Here is a 22,338-nt window from a genome sequence, read left to right on the forward strand (position 1 = left end):
AGCATTGTGTGGGATCCAATTAGAAACAGAAAACTTCAAATGAGCAGACACAGAAAAGATCAGCATGAAATACAGAGACTGATGTTTCAATTACTAAAAAATTAATGATGCTTTATCTACTTAGGTTAAGAATAATCATGACATAATTCATTCCTGCCGGATATCAGTATAATTCGTACACGAACATGTCAAAGTCTGGAACAACTGGGCTAAACTCATGTTTTCATTTATATAATTCCTCCAGTTCTACAACTGCTCACCATTAAATGCCAGATCAATAAGGTAGCAACTGTATGTCCATAAACCTCCAAACTAAACATTTTGTTATAACTTCATTTAACGCAGTCAGTGAGGAGTCACAATGGCCTGGTGGTCAAGTTCAAATTTAGCTGGGGAGCTTTGTAGCATGTCATGCCCCTCTCTTTCTCCATCCCCTCAATCCCTGCTGCATCTTGACTACATATAATCAATTAAAAAGGTATAAATACTTTTGAAAAGTGGTTGCTAAAAAAAACCTTACACACTAAATCTTCAACATAAAAAATGATGACCTGGAACTTCTTTCTTTTCTTTATTGAATTATGTAAATCCCTGCCAGGAGAAGTGTAGCAGAGGGATGAATTACTACTTGTGGACTCACTGACATTGGTCTACACAAGTTTCTTCCAAGCTGTGGCTTTGATGTGCAAGCATTATTGTGTTGCAGTTCTAACTTGACACATATACAGGACACGGGGCAAAGCATAAATACCATCTCAAGGAAGAAATACAGTAACCTGACAGAAAAATGAAACACCTCAGTATTGCCTGCATGAGTCAGAATGCCACGCTGTGCTGTAAAATCATTAGGATGCTCCCCTGATGGGCTAACCTCCACAGATTAAAAAGAAAGGGGAAGGGGGAGAATGAAAAGAAAAGAAAAGGGGGGGGGCTGTGATATGAAAAATTCACAAGAATAAAATGCTGCTATAGTCAATCCCTTGGTCAAAGTGCATCAAGTTCAAAAAGTCCAAAAAAAAATCCAGAGTTCTTCCTCTCTTTACGCTTTTTTTTCGATTGACATGGTAGTAAATCAGCGAGCCAATTAAAGGGACACTAAAAAAAGGGATTAGCCTGGAACCTATTCATCTTGCTCAACTGTTCCCGCTGCCAACTCACACAGGAAAGAAATGGTTTTATAATTCTCCCTCTTTGGAGCTTCACGCTGGATAGGAGGGTGCTCAAATGTACGAGGTAACAGGCTTTAGAGTGACAGACAGTCTTGTCCAAAGTGAAGGTCATGTGTTTTCAGACATTTTCTTTGTTTCTGCTCCACTATGGTTCTTTCATTATCAACGAAAAAGTCAGCTTTAAAACCATTTAAACTTTACTGGGTTAATCTCTTAATCGTACTGTATGCACTTTTTTAAAAAGCCACAATGAATATGGTGATTTGATTTTACTGATGGAGAGTTTTCATAATGAGCAGCTCACTCTGTTTTATTTTTAATCCTTTTGAATACTACCCACAATGCTACTGCAGTGTCCAGAGGATCCTTTTAACTCTAATCCTTGACCATTTTTTTCTGCATAAATCTCAGTTGAAAGGATCTTTATTGGTCAGGGTGAATGCTCAGGAATCCTGTTACCAGGTTATCAAAGGTATTCAAAATCTGGACCTGAAAGGTTTTATTAAGGAGTAAAAAGAACCCAGAGGACCTGTATTACTGCCTGCCCTGTACCTTGCCTTTGTGACAAGACTGCTTTAACAGCATCACTACCATCCAGCCAACCATGTACTCTTTGATATCCCTGTGGAATAAGTTGGGCTTTAAAGGATTTGCACATCCACTGTACCTGTCGGGTGCTGCGAAAGGTGTACATGTGGTAGAGGATGGGGATGCGCTTCCTGTCGTAGGCCGAGTTCAGGATGTCGCTATTAATTTTAAGGTTCTTGACCATTATATCCACCAAGTAAGTGCCCAGCTCCAGAGTTACTATATATGGCCAGTGATTCTCGCCTCCATGCAGCGTGGGTCCTGAACATTGCTCTGTCTCTAGCTTACACCACTGCTCTCTGGGATGGACATCATAAACCTGGAGGGAGAGGAACAGAGTTAGAATTCAGACATTTTCCCTCATATGCACAAGATTCTAACATATGATTCTAATATTATATTTTTAAAAAGTCACACTACAATAAACTATAAAGTCTTTTTGTAGGTTGAAAGGCATATCAAGAGAATTTGTCAAACTTACTTGTGATCTAATCAGAAATAGTATTCCTCTCAAGAGACATGATAAAATACTGTAAAAGCCTGGATGTATTAAAAATTTAGCTAAAAAAGACCACAAAGCAAGAAAAAGAAAATAATGAGTAAAAGCATTATTTGTTTCAGAAGAAAGAAATCTTATGCAATCTCATCAGCATAAATCCTCAAAGTCAAAGTTAGAGTTAAGTTAGTTTCTTTTTTAGAGAGCTTGGGGTGCATCAGAAATGTGAGATTATGTCATTACAACAATATACTGTAGCAGTCTATACAGTCCAGCTTGACCTGACATGAGAGGCAGTTTAATATGTGTTATTTAGCTCTCAGAACAGATCCATAAAAACATAAATGTCTATACTGAGAATCAAGACAACTAAGTGAGAATGTTTGGTGTCATAACAACAATGGAAAATGCCTTAACAGACATCACTATAACTACAAAGGCTGTATAAAAAAAATCTTACATAAAAAAAACACCTTAACCTCTAGTTTAAGTAGCTGCTGGAGTATAATGAGCTCTTGCTCATTATGTTCTTGATGACGTTAACATTTTCCTCTCAGTGTACCTGAACCATCAAAACACTAGTGGAACACTGAGCCAGTGAAACTAGCTTTAAAAGCCCATGGAGGAAACACAGTCCTTCATTTCATAAAGAAATTGAACAGCATGTCAATGAGCAAAGTAAACAAGGCCACAAAGTATTTTATCTGCTACAAATATCCATCATGTATCACAGCCCATCAAATGTTAATCAGTGTTTAGATTGCTTATATATTTCACTGCTGATGTTGATGCCATGACAAATCAAATTACAGTTTATTATTAACTGTAGAGAGTGAGATGATTCATACTATTTACTGTTCAGCTAGATACAATATATTAATGTTGTGACTACAACATTTAGCTTCATAAGAGAGTAATATTTGAGACTTTAGGATAAGACAAGCAGCATACTGTGTGACACAAAACAAATGCAGTGATTTGCAAATAAAGAAAGCCATTGGTGACAAAAAATATCATCTTAGCTCAACATATCCTGCACTGTTTAACACATTTTAAACAAAATGAGTTGTAAATGGTTTGATTCTAAATATCAGAATTGAGAATCATAAATACTGTTTTCACACATAACTTAAGCAGCACCAATAAACTGAAATTAGTTTGCAGCTTTACAGGCCATGCAGTATTTGCTGCATTTCACAGCACAATGTGCATGTCTTAGATTTTACACTTTCAATAATGCAAATTATGTTTTTTAAATATTAATATGGAGTCACACAATTTACTTAAAAAACGTAGAGTTTAGAATTGATAACAAATAAGTTGATAGCGTGTTTAGTTTTACACATTTAAACTTTGACATTTGATTATGTATAGCACACACCTGAATCAAAAAACAATAATGCGTCTCACACTTTCCATTGTGACAGATTTCTACTCACAGCGTGTGCAAAAGAAATGAAAGCACACATTGTTCAGATAAATTGACACAAGATTCTTTTTTGTAAAAGTAAAAGTACAAATAAAGGAAGCTGCAGCATGATGATGTCTCTACCTTAGTATCTTTGGCCAGCAGGTCTGTGTAAGCGTCATAAATGTTGCCCAACTTCTTCACCGTCTCATTTTTGTGCTTCTGTCGCACAGAGTACTTGGTGTACACCCTGTTGCCAAGATCCCTGCCCAAAGTCTTCAGTGACTCTCCGCTGGGAGGTAGATTGGCAACACTCTGGACAAAAGAAGGACACAGTTCAAAAGGTCAAGTAGATACCAATATTTGTCATCTCTGGTTTAGTTGAATGAAAAAGCGATCTTTCAGTCACAGGGGAAATCAAAGTGAATACTATCTTTCCAGAATCAACACCGTATAATGTAACCTGTGCATTTGTCTGTGTCGGAAGCAAACAAATTTGATCAAAGCATGTTCCCCTTTGCTGCCAAAGATAAAGCCTGATTCTCTTCAGCTGTTGCCACTGTAAACTACTTGATTTACGTTTTGTGTTTTCCCCGATTGGTTGGGCAATGTCAAAAAAGTAAAGCAGAGATAAAAGTGACATCACTACACATCTTTATTTTTATGTTGTAGTAAAATAAACCTAGCGTCAATCAAATGCTCTCGACTCAAAACACTGACAAGACTGCGTTTAATCTTAGCTGTCTGGCATTTCATTGAGCGGTGGGCTGGGCTCGGTGGGTTGTATTACCTGTATCATGATGTCCACATACTCTCTATCCTCCAGCAGACAGAGGTAGGGATAAAGGTTAAGCTTGTAGTCCTTGATGTTGGTCTTAGCCAGGATCATCTTGCTCTCCCTCAGGGCTTGGAGGAGGATCTTCTGCCACTGTACCCGCTGCTCCGCCAGCAGCTCCCTCTAAAAAGGACAACACAAGTGAAAGTTATCCATCTAATGGCAGTGACTGACCGCAGGAAACCCATAGAGCATGGAGAAATTAAATGACCACATATTGAATGAACCAAATGGAAAGTCATTATAATTTGTGCAGCACTAGACGGGGCCACCTCGTATTAGACACAAGTAATTGTGTAACAGGACTAGGGATGTCCCGATCCAGCTTTTTGCACTTCCGATCCGATACCGATATTGTAGCTTTTAGCATCGGCCGATACCGACCGATCCAAGCATGTATTAAAGATTAAAGATATTTACTTATTTTGTTGTTATACTCATGTTGAAAAGGGTTTTACTCTTAAGAACAATTAGCCAACTTAATTAGGTTAGTTTGAATAATCCACAATGGTTGGTAATGAGAAGCTGACGTGTTTATTCTTAACAGGGTTAAATAAACACAAAATAGACAAAATAATAAATAGTCAATTAACCACACAAACTGAATTGGCATCAGTGCTCTGCTCTTGAACAACAAGAGTGTAAACTAAGGCTTAAAAAGCCATCAGTGCAAACAATATTGTAAACTGTATAAAAAAAGCAAAACATACAAAAAAGCTGAGTAGAAAATAAATAGTCAATTAACCACACAAACTGAATTGGCATCAGTGCTCTGCTCAAGAGTGTAAACCAAGGCTTAAAAAAGCCGTCAGTAAACAATATTGTAAACAATATAAAATTATATATAAAAGCAACACACACAAAACCTGAGTAGAAAATAGTCAAATTACCACACACACACTGAATTGGCTATAACAACCCAAATAACTGTCACGCCTTCTACAGTATTGCTATCTCCTCCACATTTTACTGCTTCATCTTCATCTCTATCTCCACACTCCCTTCAATTTCTACTGTTTGCCCTGGCTGCAGTCTGAGCATGATGGGGAGATTCTTCTTGCAACTTTAAATTCTTAGTTGGACATGCACAGACAGGTGGGATGCTGGACAGGTCGCTAGGTGTGCGCTAGGTGTGCGCTAGGTGTGCTGAAAAACGCGGACCGGATTTGGGGGGAAAAGCTGAAAAAAAATGGAATGTATTACCTACATCGGTGCACTGGAGTTTTTAAAACAAACTGGATCGGGAGTCCGGATCGGGATTTTCCCGTGCAGGCCGATCACATATTGATATGCATTTTTTTGCTAATATCGGCGGCCGATCCGATCCAAATATCGGATCGGGACATCCCTAAACACGACTCTGCATTCTATTGAATGGGCAGGCTTATTTGTCTGATAGCTCCAGATGAGAGTGAGTGAGAAAGAAAGACTATCTTAAGAGAAAAGACAACTGGGCTGCAGACTTATTCATCTAAGACTTAAAAGAAAAGGAAAAACCTATTGCACTGATCCCACACAGAGTCTTGGCACAGTAGAAGGGGCTGCAGTTGGGATATAATCAACTTATCAATAAATAATCAGCATTCATTAGTCAGATTCCAGCTGATTTGAGGTTAGAGGAAGATTTATACATTAGGTAAATACACTTATTTGCTTTCTAATGGGAACGCTAATTATGAGTTCCAGCTAGTTCCAGCAGGTGTCTAATTTAGCTTAGCATAGATATAGCAAGACTGGGAGTGGAGGAAAAGGCATACATGGCTCACCAGGTTGTCGTTTCACAGTGAGTTACAAGATCAAAGTCAAGCTAGACGTTTCCCCCATTCTCAATGCTAAACTAAGCTTATTGCCTGTACAAACATCAGAGTGGTAAGGATCTTTTTTATCTAACTCTCTGCAAGGGAGCAAATCCCCACATTTCCCAAAATGTCAACGTGATCTCATATTGTAGTGCATATTTCGATCTAATGCGTTTTGAATGAGCGAGAAAAAATGTTGTTTAAGCCTGCAATCAGGACAAGTATTATCTTTATCATTATGTGCTGTTTCTGTTGCATTGTAATAGATTTTGTTTTTCATAATTAACATGAAGCAACTATCAGGAAAATGTGCATCCATGGCTGCTGGGAGGTAAGCAGGTTTGTTCATGTCTGTGTGGAGGTATTGTGCCATGCATGCACATCTGGGTGTGTATGCATTAATGTTCATTCTTCTGCTGAAAAGTTTTACCGAGTCTGACTAAAGAGACACAGCCTGGATTGTAGATGGAGAGGTGACTCTGCCTTCTCCCCGGAGGCCTCCATTACAATACATTATTATTCTGCCCTGCCTGTCTGTAAATGCTTCCTGACCACCAGGGACTCTCAGCCTACTCGCTTCCCACGTAGCCCATCTGCAGAGGCAGACAACCCAGGCTGGACTGTAAATGCCAGAGTTGGAAACAAGGCACACCACAGGAATATGATGTAACCACAGAGAAAGAGAAACTTTACTCAAAGAGACAAGGGGTACCCTTAAATGTAAAAAGTACTTTAAATGTCAATAAATCATTACTACATGAAAGTTGAAAGATTAGTATAATTACTCTAAAGAAAGAGCATAGATGTTGTGCACACTCAACAATCTATATCTGACATTGTGTGCCATCACATTGAATTTTGTAGGAAAACTGCAGACCTTTATTGTCGTTTACAGGGACAAACTTATAGCACAAAACAGGAGGATGGCTCCATCCAGCACAGGAAACAACATGGTTTATAGGAAATTTAGTTTTTTTTTTTTTTCATCAAAACATTAGCTTTAGCAACAATATAAATGTAGACTGGGTGCCAATTAGAGGTACCAGTCTGTCACAAATAAATCTATTATTTTTTACTTCCTGGTCTATGAAAGAGAGAATTTAGTAGTTTCTAGTGAGATTCATGAAAAAAATAATGAATTTGTATATTACCAGTAACCAGTACAGTCTATTTCAGAGGACGGTGGTATGATTTAGATTTAAGTGAATCCGAATCCACTTATTATTAACATCTGAGTCTTCTCCATTTTGTTAAAATATTTTGAGTAATTTTGGCACCATAAAACAACATATTCACATTCCTAGCAGTCTGTATTGCGATGAAGAAGGACAACAGGTGGGTTTGTTTACCATTTTGGCCATGTTTTCAGTGACGGGCTTGGCACCCTCCACAGAGTCGATGGTGACAGTGCAGGCCTGCTCCATGTCGAGCTGTTGTTTGAAACGCTCCTGGAGCTCCACCTGAGTAAAGTCCAGTTTGGGGTACTGATGGTTTGCCCTCTGAAATACACACACACACACACACACACACACACACACACACACACACACACACACACACACACACACACACACACACACACACACACACACACACACACACACACACACACACACACACACACACACACACACACACACACAGAGGACAACAGACACAAAGACACTAAGGTTAACCTCTCAGACAACAAATATGTCAGACTTTAACTCCTTGTCTATGGTTAATTTTATTCACCTCAAACCTAAATATCACAATTAGTGACTTATTACAAAATATGACATATGAAATTGACTTTTGGCAGTTGTCTATACAATTCATTTCACAAAGTAAAGAGACTTTTCAGGCCAGTGAGCGAGTCATTAATCCATCTCATTTTGCTGCCAAGAGAGTGCTAATCTGAGCTTCAATCTCACAGTCTTTGGCTCAGTACTGCTATAAAAGTAAACAAAGAGTTCAGAGTATCTAAAAAAAAACCTCTAAAAATATGTAAAAAAACATGGTGGTTAATCAAATGGGTTATTTTAAGATTCAACTGAGGAGACATATAGCTTGGATGGTGAGGTGAGGTTGTTGGTTTCATCTCTGGTGCTCATAGCTACAAATAGTACAACAATGTGTTTGGACATGAGTATCAAACCAATCCATCAAACATTCTGGTCTACCTGAGCTAAGACTGATCAGAAATGGCCTGAACTTAAACTGCTTTGTGTATCTATTTAGTTTTATGAAATGAACCCCATACAATCTAAACACCCTGCTAGCAGACTCCTGATAGGCTGCTCCTTACAACCTACCAGAACAAGGCAGTTCACACTGACTGAGTACCTCCCAAGCAATTAACTTGACAGACATGAGCAAACAGCTTGCTACAGTAACAGAAATAAAATGTAAAGTCTATTGCTGGCATAATTGGGAGTGAGCTGGGCAGGGGGTAAAACACCATGGGATACAATCAGTACACATTGTGGAAAAGTTGTAGTCAAAGTGGATGTAGTACAGCCAGAAGAACTTTTAACTAGCCCATTGCTGACAACAGACTGTAGAGAGATAAATCAGGCCTCAGAGAGACCTAGTATGGACAGTCTAAGATAGCTTGGAACATCAGTTGCTCATTAGAAAAACTCTTGTACGGTATTAAAACTTCAGAACAGTTAATGGGCTCAGAAGCCAACACCTCATTATAAGCAGACAGGGGTGAAATCAATAGATAGCTGATGAAAAAATGTGCTGGCATCATAGTTTTGAAAGTACAGACTTGCAGCTTCTGGTTTACAAAGGAAGGCAAAAAATCAAAACATCTACTGAAGAGACAACTGTGTAACCTTATTTGAATATTTCATAAAATGGAATAATTTAATGTATTCAGTTTCTAAACCTATAGTAATGTTTTTCTTCTGGTCCCTACTGCCATGCTCAAAATCACTTCACTGGGTATATTAGCAAGGTTTGGACAGGATTCTACAAACTAGTTTTAGTAAAGCTAAGTAAATTATATTAAAAATTGTGATAAAATGGATTTTTTAAAAAGCCATATGCCCATATGAAAAAATTATCAAATGAGAGAATACAATCTCTGATGACAAGTTGAAACCAGATCAAACTGCATTTTGTACGAGCTAAATCTTAATTACCAACAAACAATATTCTAATTAAACTGTGTTTCTACTGCTATCACTGATTCAAAATCCTCCGGAGACCATCCAGACTGCTCCTCTGTTATCGAGAGGACCAGTTATTCGGACAGCCTTCCAGCCATTAAGCCAGCCTGCCAAAAAGTCACAGTCATAGTCAGACAGCCAACCTTTCAAATGCATTCGGAGGAAAAAGTACTGAAGCAATACATTTTGACCTGTTTTACATTTCACTATGTGGCATACTTTCATACTCTTATGATCAAAATATACGAGCTACTGATTGCTACCATCACACAAACACACAATGGGCCAGTAAAGAGGACCAACAATATATCAGTCAGAAGAAGACCAAAGTGAATGAGGTGCAAGGATTGAAGTTAAAAATACTGAAATTGTACAAAAAGTTGTTAATGAATCATGTGAGAATTAGGAGGAGAAAGGAGGTGGGAAAAGGGAGGAGAGGTGAGAGGGGGCGAGGCAAGGAAAGCAGAGGACCAATTAGAAAGCAGAGTTGGCTCACTATAAATAGGCCAGTGCTTGTCTGGCTGTGAAGGGGTGACAATCAAATCTTTCGTAGTCACGCTGGAGCCTTCTGACAGCTTTTCCAGCTCTCTGGTGCTTTGACTCGCAAAACACACACAAGGACCAGCCTTAAAAATAACTCTTGTCTGTATTACTTTATTAACATAAAGCCACAATAAGTTTCTAATGAAATCAACTTGACTTGTCTTTAGTGTGGCTTTTAAACTGAATGAAATATGTCTACAACAAAGGTATTTTATGATACATCATATCATTTTAAAGTAACAAAGTGGTGTAGAAAAGCATGTAACAGTAACTATAACATGCACTGAATTTAGTTTTAGATCATTTGAAGCATGAAGACAAGCAGCCCACACTTAAATGCTGGTTCAGAAGAACAGATGGTGATTTTATTTTCTATGGACCCAAGAATCCTGATAATGATAATTCTGGGATAATAACTTCACAATTAAGAATTCAAGTTTCATGTAGTCAAGCACCTTAAAAGCATTTTTAATCGTTATGAATCCTAAACCCTTCATCTCTGGATGCTCCATAGTTAACATTGGCATACCACAAGGATAACTGTCAGGTCCACTAGTACTTCTCTGCAAATCACACATCCATGTCATCATAATATTTTGCTCCCAATCTGCAATGATATGCTGATGATATTAAAATATATACATAACGTATAGTAGATAGGACAATATACTGTATGAATACCAAAGAAACATTTGCAAAATCAAGCCATATTAAATCAATATCAACCACATACTGTATGACTATAAAAATACAAAAAACTCATTTTCTAAAGAAACGTATCTCACTTTAGTCAATACAACTGGAATAACTGAATATCTTTACACATATGGTACAGTTCTATTTAAATAGTTATTGACTAACTCCAAGTAAGTAGCCTATGAGGTACAAGTCAAATACCTGTGCATAGTAGTCCTGAACCAACGAAGAAGAGCACTCCTCTGTGATCAGGTTCACGCTGGGCTGGTAGTCTGGCTGGATGGTGTGTATGGCCTTCAGCACCATGTCTCTCTCATCCTCCCGGAAGACACACTGGCTGAAGAGATTGTCCAAAGAAAGGCCATCCTCCTCTATCTGGGTCAGGCACCTTGATTGACAGGGACATACAGGGTTCCAGGTTTTACTGCCAGTTAGCAGACTTTGGCTATATTATACTGTATATCTGGGATTTCTAGGGATGCTCATCAAAACCATAACCACTATTAGTTGTCCAGGTGCAGAGATTTCTGGCTTTTAATCTTACTTAATTGGGTTTATTTGGGACAAACATGTCCAAAACTTCACAGTGACCATATGAGCCCTAGAAGCAAGCATTTCCAGTAGCATAACCAGTGAGGGAGTGTTACAGTAGCAATAAAAAGATCAGAGAGCGTCTGGTTGATGGAAGACTGAAGTCTGAAAAACACTGAAAATTAAGAGACTTTCATATGTTACTGTGACAAACCACTATCTCCTGAGCTACAGGCACACAAATATAATATTACATAATGTGATTCTCTCTACACAACAAAGCTGTGTAACTTCCTTTGTCTATGATGTTTCCCTGATGCACCCTATAATGACGATGCACAAACAGGATTTAGAATTTTTTGCCGAAATACCGGAAATATCACATTGACATTGGTATTCATACCATTTTCTCAGTACCTAGTTGTAGCACCTTTGGCAATGATTACATCCTTGAGTCTTCTTGGGTATGACTCAACAAGCTTTGCACACCTGGATTTGGGGATTTTCTGTCATTCTTCTCTGCAGATCCTCTATTTTCAGGTCTCTCCCGAGATGTTTGATTGGGTTCAAGTCAGGGCTCTGGCTGGGTCATTCAATGACATTGACTGTTGTCCCTAAGCTACCCCTGCGTTGTCAGGGCTGTGTGCTTAGGGTCATTTCCCTATTGGAAGTTAATCCTTTGGCCCAATCTTAGTCCTAAGTGCTCTAGGTCAGGTTTTTTCTCAAGGTTTGTTCCATTTAGCTTTCCCTCAACCCTGGCCAGTCTTCCAGTCCCTCCTGCTGAAAAACATCCCCACAGCATGATGCTGCCACTGTTGGGATTGTATTGGACAGGCCAGCGGTTCCTGGTTTCCTCCAGGAATAACACTCAGAATTAAGCATCATGTCTGGAGAAAAAAACAGTTCAAACTTGGTTTCAACAGACCAGAGAATCTTGTTTTCCACAGTCTGAGAGTCCATTAGGTGCTTTTTTTTTCTTCAAACTTCAGTCCGAGCACCCTACCATAAAGTCTAGATCAGTGGAGTGCTACAGTGATGGTTGAAGTTTCTCCCATCTCCACACAGGTACTCTGGAGCTCAGCCAGTGACCATTTGGTTCTTGGTTCCCTCTCTTACCGAGGCCTTTTTCCCCCGATTGCTCATTTTGGACAGGCAGACAGCCCTTCAGTTGTTCTAAACTTCTTCCATTTAAAGAGATATGGGGAACCTCTGGGGAACCTTTAATGCTGCAGAATTATTGTTCAACACAATCCTGTCCCCTGACTCCAATCGAGGTGTAGGAACATATCAAAGATGATCAAGAGAAATGAAAGGCACCTGTGCTAAATTTCAAGTGTCATAGCAAGGGTTCTGAATCCTTTTGTCAATGTGATGTTTCAGTTTTTCCTTTTTTAATAAATTTGCAAAACATTTCTTAAATTCTGTTTTCACTTTGCCATCATGGGATATTGAGTGTAAACTGATGAGATGGATTTAAATGCTTTTAGCATAAGGCTACAACAGAAGTGGAGGGGTCTGAATACTTTTTGACTGCATCGAACATGTGTGAAATATGACTATTTGTGTGCAGGGAATAGACAAAATTAGTTTGTTTCACAGTAAGTCACAGTTGGCTTGTTGATGTGGGAGGAAAAGAGAGCAGCGGTCTGTTTCCATAAAATGGACTATCTTTCTATGGGGTTACTTTAGACACTGGTTCAGATTTAGTATTCAGGAAGCTAGACAGAAAACCAGCTGATCAGATGACACAAGATGTCGATTTTTCATTTATGGAAGGACAATATAGTTATTATGATGGAACAGACTTTGGCATCTGATCATAAGTTCAAAGTTCACAACCTTTTGACCTGCCTCTTGATGTGGGAATGGGACTAAGATAATCAGATAACTTTCTGTTTTTCTGATTAATTCAGGTCATAAAAAATCCCCCCATCTGTGGGATCATTGTATATGTCTCCCCTAGCCTAATCGACAGCGGCAGAATATCAATTTAAGTATTTGCATTGACAGGCCTTTCTGTCAGACTGAAAATGTGAGTTTGATCCGGAGACAGATGGGCACTGACGACATCAGTGAAATGTTTATTTAAACAGAATCTCCCAGAGATCTCCTGCAGAGAGCACAGTCTCCATGACTGGACTGCAGAATGCAGGTAAGGCCAATGTGCAACCACTCTCTGGAATACAAATGAGGTGTAGCAGTATGATTATTTCGTAACTCAATTTCATATATATCTGTATATATGTATGTATATATATATGTATATATATAACAAGGTCTGCAAATGAATATTTTGGGGTTGGTGGAGCTTTACTCCTCTTGTGGCTTGTTGCTAAACTGAAATGAATATCTTGTTTGTGTCAATTATTTATACATTTTAACATGTATTATTATTTAGGCTGCATATTAATATTCTGATATTCAGTAAAATTGACCATGCAGTATTATTACCATGTCTGACATTCAGTGAAGCACAGACAAAGGTATTGTGGGCTATTTGTAGGACCTACAATTTGCACTTCGCAGTATATTTATATATGTTTAATTACTATTTCTTTAAAACAGGTATCTTATCTCTTGCCTCCAGGGTAAAACCGTGTTAGTGCCACGCATACTTTGAGGTGTGATACCCACTGATTGAGGAGCCTGAGAACAACACTTGGTTGCACTGCACCCTAGAGGTTAACAACATAACTACATGACTGAGCCAAGAGACAGAGGTGTGGAAAAGCCATTTGTCATCGTCCACAGAGAGTACTCTGCTTCACCCCGTACACCTTTTCCTCAAGACAATTATAAACAACAGCACGCTAATTACCATCTGGAGGAAATCCTGGCTCAGCAACTTCCACCGATTGAATTTAATCAGAAGTGAGCAGCGTTCTGCAGGTAATGGATGAATAATATGAGGAAGGAACTCTAACACAAGATACGTGTCATGTGTCTACTGTTTAATGTTATGCAGTGCGTTTGTGAATAATTCTAAAGCAAGCCAAGGAGGTCACATTTTTGAGGATTCTCATTCATGCTTTGGAGTGTCTTGAGATGCAACGTGCAATTTTGGTCTGAGTAAATGAGAGAGTCTTGAACAAAGAGAGGATTAATCCGGGTGCTGGCAGTGTGGTCCAGAGGAACAAAGAGGGCAGAGAGGTTGAAAGATAGAGCATAATCAGCCTGGTGACTGCTCTGCTGCACCCTAGGGAGCAAAGAGCTCTGGAGGACACAGCACTTACAAAGGGAAAACTTAAAGGGATAAGTGTGTGTGTGTGTGTGTGTGTGTGTGTGTGTGTGTGTGTGTGTGTGTGTGTGTGTGTGTGTGTGTGTGTGTGTGTGTGTGTGTGTGTGTGTGTGTGTGTGTGTGTGTGTGTGTGTGTGTGTGTGTGGGGAACAGATTGGTACACTGAGGGAAACTTCAGAGGCGAGTGATATTAGGAGAGTATGTTGGTCGGGCCTAATAAAGGGGAACACAGTAAAGAAAGACAACAAAACAAATGGATGACAGAGAAAATGATGACAGAGAGAAGGAGAGGGAATAGAAAAGATAGGCTGAGAGAGTGAGCAGGAGTGCACTACTGCAGAACAACAATGTCATATAGGCATCAGTTTACAGTGATCGATGGACCAACCAGATACCTACCACTAACCCCAGTGCCCTGCCATGTGTCCCACTACTGGACCACACTGCATAGGCTGGAGGAAAGTATGTGTGAGTTTCTGTGTGATTGTGTGGTTTGTTCAACAGCACTTGACATGACTGGGGCTGATGAGGCTCTCAAACAACTAATCAAGCCTGAAGTAACATGAAGGAAAGTGATAAGATCTCATCATTTCACTGCAAAATCGAGTTGTAGGAGTGGGCTATTTTGCATGGAGTAATTAGAAACTGTTTCTCAATTCACAGACTGACTCCTTTAAAAGGACACAGCCTATGAAGGTCAAGCCTTCAGAAGACTGAAAGCTGTGGGCTGATGCTATGTCTTTTCCCAAAATGCGATGTGTCTAATCTCACACAACTCAAAACCAGTAATGCTTTCAAGCAGTTCTTGTACACTCGAAAGGGAAAAACAAAAACACTCTAAAAAGTTCACCGTGGGGAAAAGGCAGACAATATACCACCTTTAAGTAAAGTAAACACTTTGGCTCAACCAAGGGAGAGATGTGTACTGAGCATTTTACTGCTGAAAACTAACTTGTGAGTGCTCTCTGATGGACACATTTTTGGCATCTGTTTAGTGGATTTGAGAATGACTGCCTGAGTACCACATCTGACTAGCACACAATGGACTGTGGGATGCTGACAGTCACAAAGTACACTACTTGTGTCCTCCAGGAGGATAGAAAAGGACCTGCCAACAGAAGAGCTTTTGTAGTAGGACAGTCCTGTTAGGCTGTCTTAAAATGCAGCCTGTGAAAGGTAGATAAAAGCAAATAAAACAAACACATTGTGCCCTGTAGTTTTTTTTTTCTAGGTATTATAACTCCATACTAATGTTAGTTAATGCTCATCATAAAAAAATAAAGTTCAATATGAGCCCTGACACTGCGTTGGTAGCAGTCCTGCTGATTGTATTGGCTGCCATCAAACAGGAATACTCACTGTGACACATGTAGTTTTCGCCTGAAGCTGTGAGCTGTGCCCAGTGGGTCCACGAGTGTTAAATGTCATACAATAAATCTAAGTGTCAAGCTGACACACAGTCAGTGGCATAACAGTTCAATTAATAATACTTAACAGTGATTTGTCAGGATGACCTACTTGTTTAGATGCAAAGGGGCTACTAGCTGTCATGGTTGTCCTTGATGATGAAAAATTGAAGGTTTTCTGATTAAAAGGAAATAAAATACAGCAAAAACATGTCAGAGTACTGCAGTCTTTTAACTATTTAATTAGTCTAAACCAGCCTCATTAACAATGTGTCTGCATGCTGCCACAAAGAAAACAATTTAAGTGGCGTTGTGAGAAGGGGTAATAATTATCAAAGAGGTTTCCAAAACCAACACAATTTTTGAGAAACAATAATACAATGCTGGGTCACAATAAAAACACCAGCCCTCCAGAGAAAGGAATAAGAAATGAGATTCAAAGTGTCAGCAACACTTTTATCTGAACTGAACACTGACAGCATTCAGCACTCAGAAAAGAGCACTCCTTCATTCACAATTGATACACAAGATGACTTGGTTTTCACAGCTGTGCAGGCAAAGCTGATATTGTTCTATCAATGTTGTATCAAGTATCGGTGTGTAGGATGTCCAATATGCACAATGTTTACAGTTATAGAGGCAGCAATGTATGTATTTTTTCTCAATTGAAGTTAAAATATTTACTTATGTAATTTTTGCTCCATGTGTTTTATTTATAATTATTCTATTCCCAGTAAAGTTTACCATTTCAGTGTACATTTTCATACCTCTATTATATACAGTCATGGCCAAAAATATTGGCACCCCTGCACTTGGACACAAAGGCACTTGCACAAAGGCATAAAAAAGCCAGACTGGAGTTTGCCAAAGCTTATGTGATGAAGCGTGAAATCCTTCTGGGAGAACATACTGTGGACAGATGAGAGCCAAAATAGAGCGTTTTGTAAAAGTACATAATGGTACTGTTTACAGAAAATGAAATGAGGCCTTCAAAGAAAAGAACAGTCCCTTTGGTCAAACATGGTGGAGGTTCACAAATGTTTTGGGGTTACTTTGCTGCTTCTGGCACCGGATGCTTTTACTGTGTGAACGGCATCATGAAATCTGACGACTACTAAAGAATTTTGGGGCGCAATGTAGTGCCAGTGTCAGAAAGCAGCGTCTCTACCAGAGGTCAGAGGTCATGGGTCTTCCAGCAGGACAATGACCCCAAACACACATCAAAAAGCACTCAGATATGGTTAAAGACAAAGTGCCGGAGAGTTCTGAAATGGCCAGCAATGAGTCCAGATGTGCATAGATGTTCAAATCTGCAAAACCTGGAGCACTTTGCAAAATTCCAGTAGAGAGGTTTAAGAAATTTGTTCATGGTAACAGAAGGCGATGGTTTCAGTAATTTTTTCCACAGGTTGTGCTACCAAATATTAAGCTGAGAGTGCCAATAATTATGTCCAGTCCATTTTTTGAGTTCTGTGTGGAATTTGATCATTTTGTGTTGTTCCAATGCAAACAAAAGAAATACACATGTGAATAAGCAGCATTTGAAGCATTTGTAATTGCAATAATTTTCTGGGACACGTAGTGCATTATCTGACAGGAGTGCAGGTGTGCCAATATTTTTGGCCATGACTGAATCTTTGTCAAAAGTTTTGATGACTATATTTGAGGGATCATTGCAAAAAAATGTGTATTTATGTATATTCTGTGTATATAAGATTATCAGGCAATATATTGATATCAGAATTGTTTTACTCCCTAATATCGGTCTCAGCACTATCGGTCAGACCCCGTTACAGACAAGTCACCAATGATTTATTTATGTCCAGTGCACTGGACATTATCTCTTTCATCTTGAATCCTTCTATGGTTTGCTGTTTTTGTGGTTGCAAACTGTATGAGATGCTGTGTTACATATGATATTAACTTGTAAGATGTAAAATTTGTATAAACATTAACTTAGTCTATATTAGGATGGGTATTGTATTTAACAGAGGCGTAGAAATATCCATATAGGGGGACACATGATGCATGATGAGATAGACAATCATTTTCAAGTAATCATCAAGTAATAGCTTCTTGACATCTGTACAACTGAAAAAGACACAAATACAGTCTATGCTGTTAAAATAGCTTAACTAACTTGCCACTAGACGGTATGTCACCGTAAACTATATGCTTGCCTTAGAGACACAATATATTATTTCCCTGACAACATATTGAGATATTGAAATAAAGTCTGTGCCAGAAGTCAGAATGGGTGTTTCAAAAGTCAAAACTATAAGGCGTGCATGACCCCTATTGGTAAGTCTAAGTATTGCCACATGCTCCCCTTTCAAATCTCTGCCTTGTGGCCCTCCAGTAACAACTCTCCTATAAAATATAAAATGATATTGAACAAATGTGTCAACTGGTCAAAAATCTGCTATCGCAAACAAAATTCTGTATGATCCTTGGTGATCAATGGGTAGGATGTGTTTGCGTGTGTTTGCGTACGTTTGCGTATGTGTGTGTGTGTGTGTGTGTGTGTGTGTCTGCGCTTACCTATTGATGACCTGTGGAGAGCAATTGGGATTGCGGCCCATACACTCCAGAGCAGCACAGTACGATCCCAGATTTGGCTTCAGACTGGCCTCTTCTAACAGTATAAACATGCGACCGATCTGATTCAGTGTTCCCTACACAGAAAGAGACACAGGAGAAATTATTATTGACAACAAGGAAACACCAACTCCTTCCAGCTGGACAAGACATTTAACTGACATGGTTTCCTTATTAAGTGTACTGCCAGAGAACCTGAGGACACGCATTTTTGTAATATAAACCGTTTTTATCATTCATAGGTGACACATCACTGGGTGCTTTCTTGCCATAAATTAGTAAGTTAGTACCTGTGTAATTATGATGGTAAATGCAGGTGCTTGCTTTTCACCTTTCACTAGATACTTAAAAAAATGTTACGCTGTGATTGGTTAACCATCCCCACAAAAATCTGCAAGCTTGCTAAACACTATTAAGTGCTCTAGTTAAAAATGGGCTGCATCCAGGTTATTGTAAGCTAAGTTGAACCTTGAAATTCTTACTGAGTCACATATGAAATACTGTTTTGTTTTTGTCTAAGATGTGTAAATGGCCTTAGCAAAGTCCACATAGGCTCAGTTTTCAAACATAGTGAAAAAATAATTGTTTTTGAACTGACCTTCTTGGCAGAGACCCTCATCATGATGTTGTAGATGTCTGTGTTGAGATGTTTACGTCGTCTCAGAACCCTGTGCTGGCTGAGCAGGAAACTGTGTGCTCGGTCAATGTGCCCCGCAAACACACTTGCCTCCAGGTAAGAGCGAATGCTGAACTGGATGTCCCCATATCCAGTTCCTTCACTGCCCTCCTGTAAAGGCTCTGGGTTACTAGCAGACGTCCACTGGTCCTCTTGTTGAGCGAGCCTCCTCTCCAGCATCTCTACCTCAGCCAACTCCGCAGCCCTTTGGTCCTCATCACCAGGAACCTGAATTTTAGAGTTCTTCCTTTTCCCCTTAGACACTTTTTGTGATGTGGCTGTTGTCCCTGCTGCAGTAGTAGCAGCAGTAGTGGTGGTAGCAACAGAAGAAACTGCGGCACGAATTTTATCAGACACTTTCATGCGACCTGTACTCTTCTTAGTCAACGGTGCAGTCTTTTTAGCTGTGGTAGAAATAGTTTTATGTGATGTACCAGGGAGCAATGAGTGGCTTTTGCTACCTTTAGATTTTGTTGCTGGTTTCTCCTTGACATTCTTCAGGTGCAGTTGTTTCTTTTTCTTTTCCTGAGTTATTTTTTCTATCCAGCGGCTGGGCTGGGATTTAGAGGTTCCTTTAACAATGACCTCTCCAGATTTAGGAATGTCAGCTGTATCCTGAGGTAGACTTTTGGGACCCCTGGCAGATGAAACCCTCCCAGGAGAAGGGACATTAACAAATTGCACCTTTGCTTGTTGGACATCTAGAATGATGTCAGATTGTAGTTGCTGGATCCTGGCATCAAGCACTTATAGGGTGAAATTAAAAAAGACATCTACAGTGAGTTAAACAAAATGACTGACTGACTTTTCAGAGCAATACATGGATATACAGAAAGCAATACAGGCTACAAGTAAAGTTTGAGACAGAGTGTATAAAGAAGAAAATCTATCAGAGAACTGGTTAGCTTTTCTCTTTACACCACTTAATATGTAGCTCAGACATTTTGATTTCATGACAATGCAATCAATTGTGTTAAATAGCATGCAAAGTACCAGGTACCTCAAGGTTAAAAATGTGGTAAAAGGACAGACTTAACATCTGTCTGGGTGAATAACATACCATCTAGCAGCTGAGACTGTTTCAGTACACGCTTCTTTGCATCTTCTACCTTTGGGATTACGAATGAGATATTTCTTCTTTGAAGCTGCAGTGGTGTCTCTAAAAAAAAAACACATACAATCACACAAAAAGAGGGTGAAAAAGTGCTTCAATTCTGCAGAGGAACATCCTGCAATAACATGTCTCTAGTTTCTGCACAAAATCAATGCAATAATTATCAACATCTCAGGCTTGGCTTTTGTGTCCTTCTGCACGTTTCTACACTTAATGTAATATTAATACTATTAATAGGGCTCTCTGCTTAGTGTGAAGTTAAAAGGCAATGACATCACATATTTTCATCAATAACAAAAGGGGGCTAAAAATGAGGATGCTATGGCGAAGTGAAGGAAGCTTTCTTACAGAGTCTCGAGCAAAATGAGTGACAGATATATCATCTGAAGTTATCACATTGAACAAATACAACTTAAAAGCCAGTCCTGACTGGTGTTCTGGTTTAATGTGTGACAGTGTGAATTGTAGTGATGACAACTGTTGAAAGCATGAACAGAACATGTAGTTGTCCTTATAAAAGCCTTAAATTATCTTAAATTGAATGTTCACCACATTATACGTTCTTCTGATTCTTTTTTCTAACATTATGTAAATTAAATGGTCTTGCCAAACAGAAGCATTCACATTCCTTTACTTTCTTTTCTGAACAGACTGGTCAAACAGGGTGGCTACTGACCATGCAAACACACAGTTTATACAATAATTAGGCATGTACTTTTAGTGTGTATACAGTAATAAAGCAGGTTAATTGGTTTACTATGGATAACGGATGATAACAGTATAAAATCCCAACTACTACGCTACGTTTTGTTTCCCACATCATGAGAAATGTTACGAGAGGTGTGCACAATTTAACTTCCTAAATTGTTAGTTTAGATTATAAACACAGATGAGTACGTATTGACTTAAATCCCCCTCTACTCAAAAAGTATGTTTGTCCCTACAGTAGGATGTTTGAACTTCACTGTGCAGAATGATGTATGTGAAGGGCTTGGCACCAGAAGGCTTTTTTCACATTCATCAAGTTTCTCCTTGCTCATTGACAATCTGATTTTAAGGTACGGAGGTGATTTGTGACATCACAAATAGTTTGGAAGCCAATCCTGTTCCAATATTTAACTTCCACAAGTGTGATGTGGAAACTTGAAACCTCCAATGCACATACATTGAGAATATATTTGCATATTTATAGAGTCTGGAGTTATAAATGAAGGGAGAGGAGGAGATGTAATGCTGTGGTGATGTTTTTTTATGGAGAGACAAAATCAGACACACATTATTTCAAAGCAGGGTATTTTATACACTGGGCTTTTAGGTCTACTAGGACACCACCACGGACACATTAAGCTGAAAGTCACCAGTTAAGACCATCATTAAAGCGAAACATCAAGTTCCAAGTCCAACAACCAAATATCCTCACTTAAAGGTCACTGTTAAAGTAGGATAAACTAGCCACTGGCTCGTTTAACATAGCATTAACTATGGGTTAAATGAATACGTAAGAACATAGACATTTAACTCAAACTTTTCCATCATCCAGCAGCTGAGTTACAGGCTGCAGTGTGTCTATAGGAGACTGAGTATCCTTCAACTCACCTGTTATCTGTCTGACTGCGCCGTTTCTTATCGACAGACACAGCCGGCAGTAGCCCACAGCAGACTCACGGACAGCACGCTTTTCAAACAGACTGCGACGATTCAGACATTTGGCAAAGGCACACACTCTGAGGAGTGACATGTTGACAGGCAATAACCGCGTTACTTCTAAGCACTACGCCGCCATTTTCCAAATAGACCAAGCTAATCGCAAGGAGCTATCCTCGCAGATTAAGGCATGGAGAGAAGATTGCAGATAAATCGAGATGTTGTTTAGTCTGAATTCGGGCTATAAGTAGAGATTTAAAGGGCTAGTGATACACACACATTAGACACTTTTGGGTATTACTGACAATATGTTTAATCTATGGATTTATCCTCTCTTTCTTCCAGCATTTTTCTCAGAATTAGCCTTTTATGTTTATTTTTGCCAATCTGGCTTTTCAGTGATTAAAGTTAAATATTAAAGTCCCCTGCACTTAAAAAG

The 22,338-nt window shown here is 39.1% G+C and overlaps 1 protein-coding gene across 1 annotated transcript in view; it reads right to left on the reverse strand.

Annotated features, from left to right (window-relative positions):
• The window catches only part of polrmt (polymerase (RNA) mitochondrial (DNA directed)), a 48,994-nt gene extending 26,977 nt beyond the window's left edge, over nt 1–22,017 (reverse strand). Inside the window, exons 1-9 of the mRNA XM_062423809.1 lie at nt 21,852–22,017; nt 20,202–20,300; nt 19,064–19,887; nt 18,409–18,542; nt 10,894–11,080; nt 7,645–7,794; nt 4,452–4,619; nt 3,806–3,976; nt 1,837–2,076 (exon numbers count right to left, since the gene is read on the reverse strand). Of these exons, the coding sequence (XP_062279793.1) occupies nt 1,837–2,076; nt 3,806–3,976; nt 4,452–4,619; nt 7,645–7,794; nt 10,894–11,080; nt 18,409–18,542; nt 19,064–19,887; nt 20,202–20,300; nt 21,852–21,993 (2,115 nt within the window). The 5' untranslated portion in view covers nt 21,994–22,017. The remainder of the gene's footprint in view (nt 1–1,836; nt 2,077–3,805; nt 3,977–4,451; nt 4,620–7,644; nt 7,795–10,893; nt 11,081–18,408; nt 18,543–19,063; nt 19,888–20,201; nt 20,301–21,851) is intronic.
• Between the last annotated feature and the right edge of the window lie 321 nt (nt 22,018–22,338).

Source organism: Scomber scombrus, chromosome 8 (genome assembly GCF_963691925.1).
Source record: "Scomber scombrus chromosome 8, fScoSco1.1, whole genome shotgun sequence".
NCBI classification, from domain to species: domain Eukaryota; kingdom Metazoa; phylum Chordata; class Actinopteri; order Scombriformes; family Scombridae; genus Scomber; species Scomber scombrus.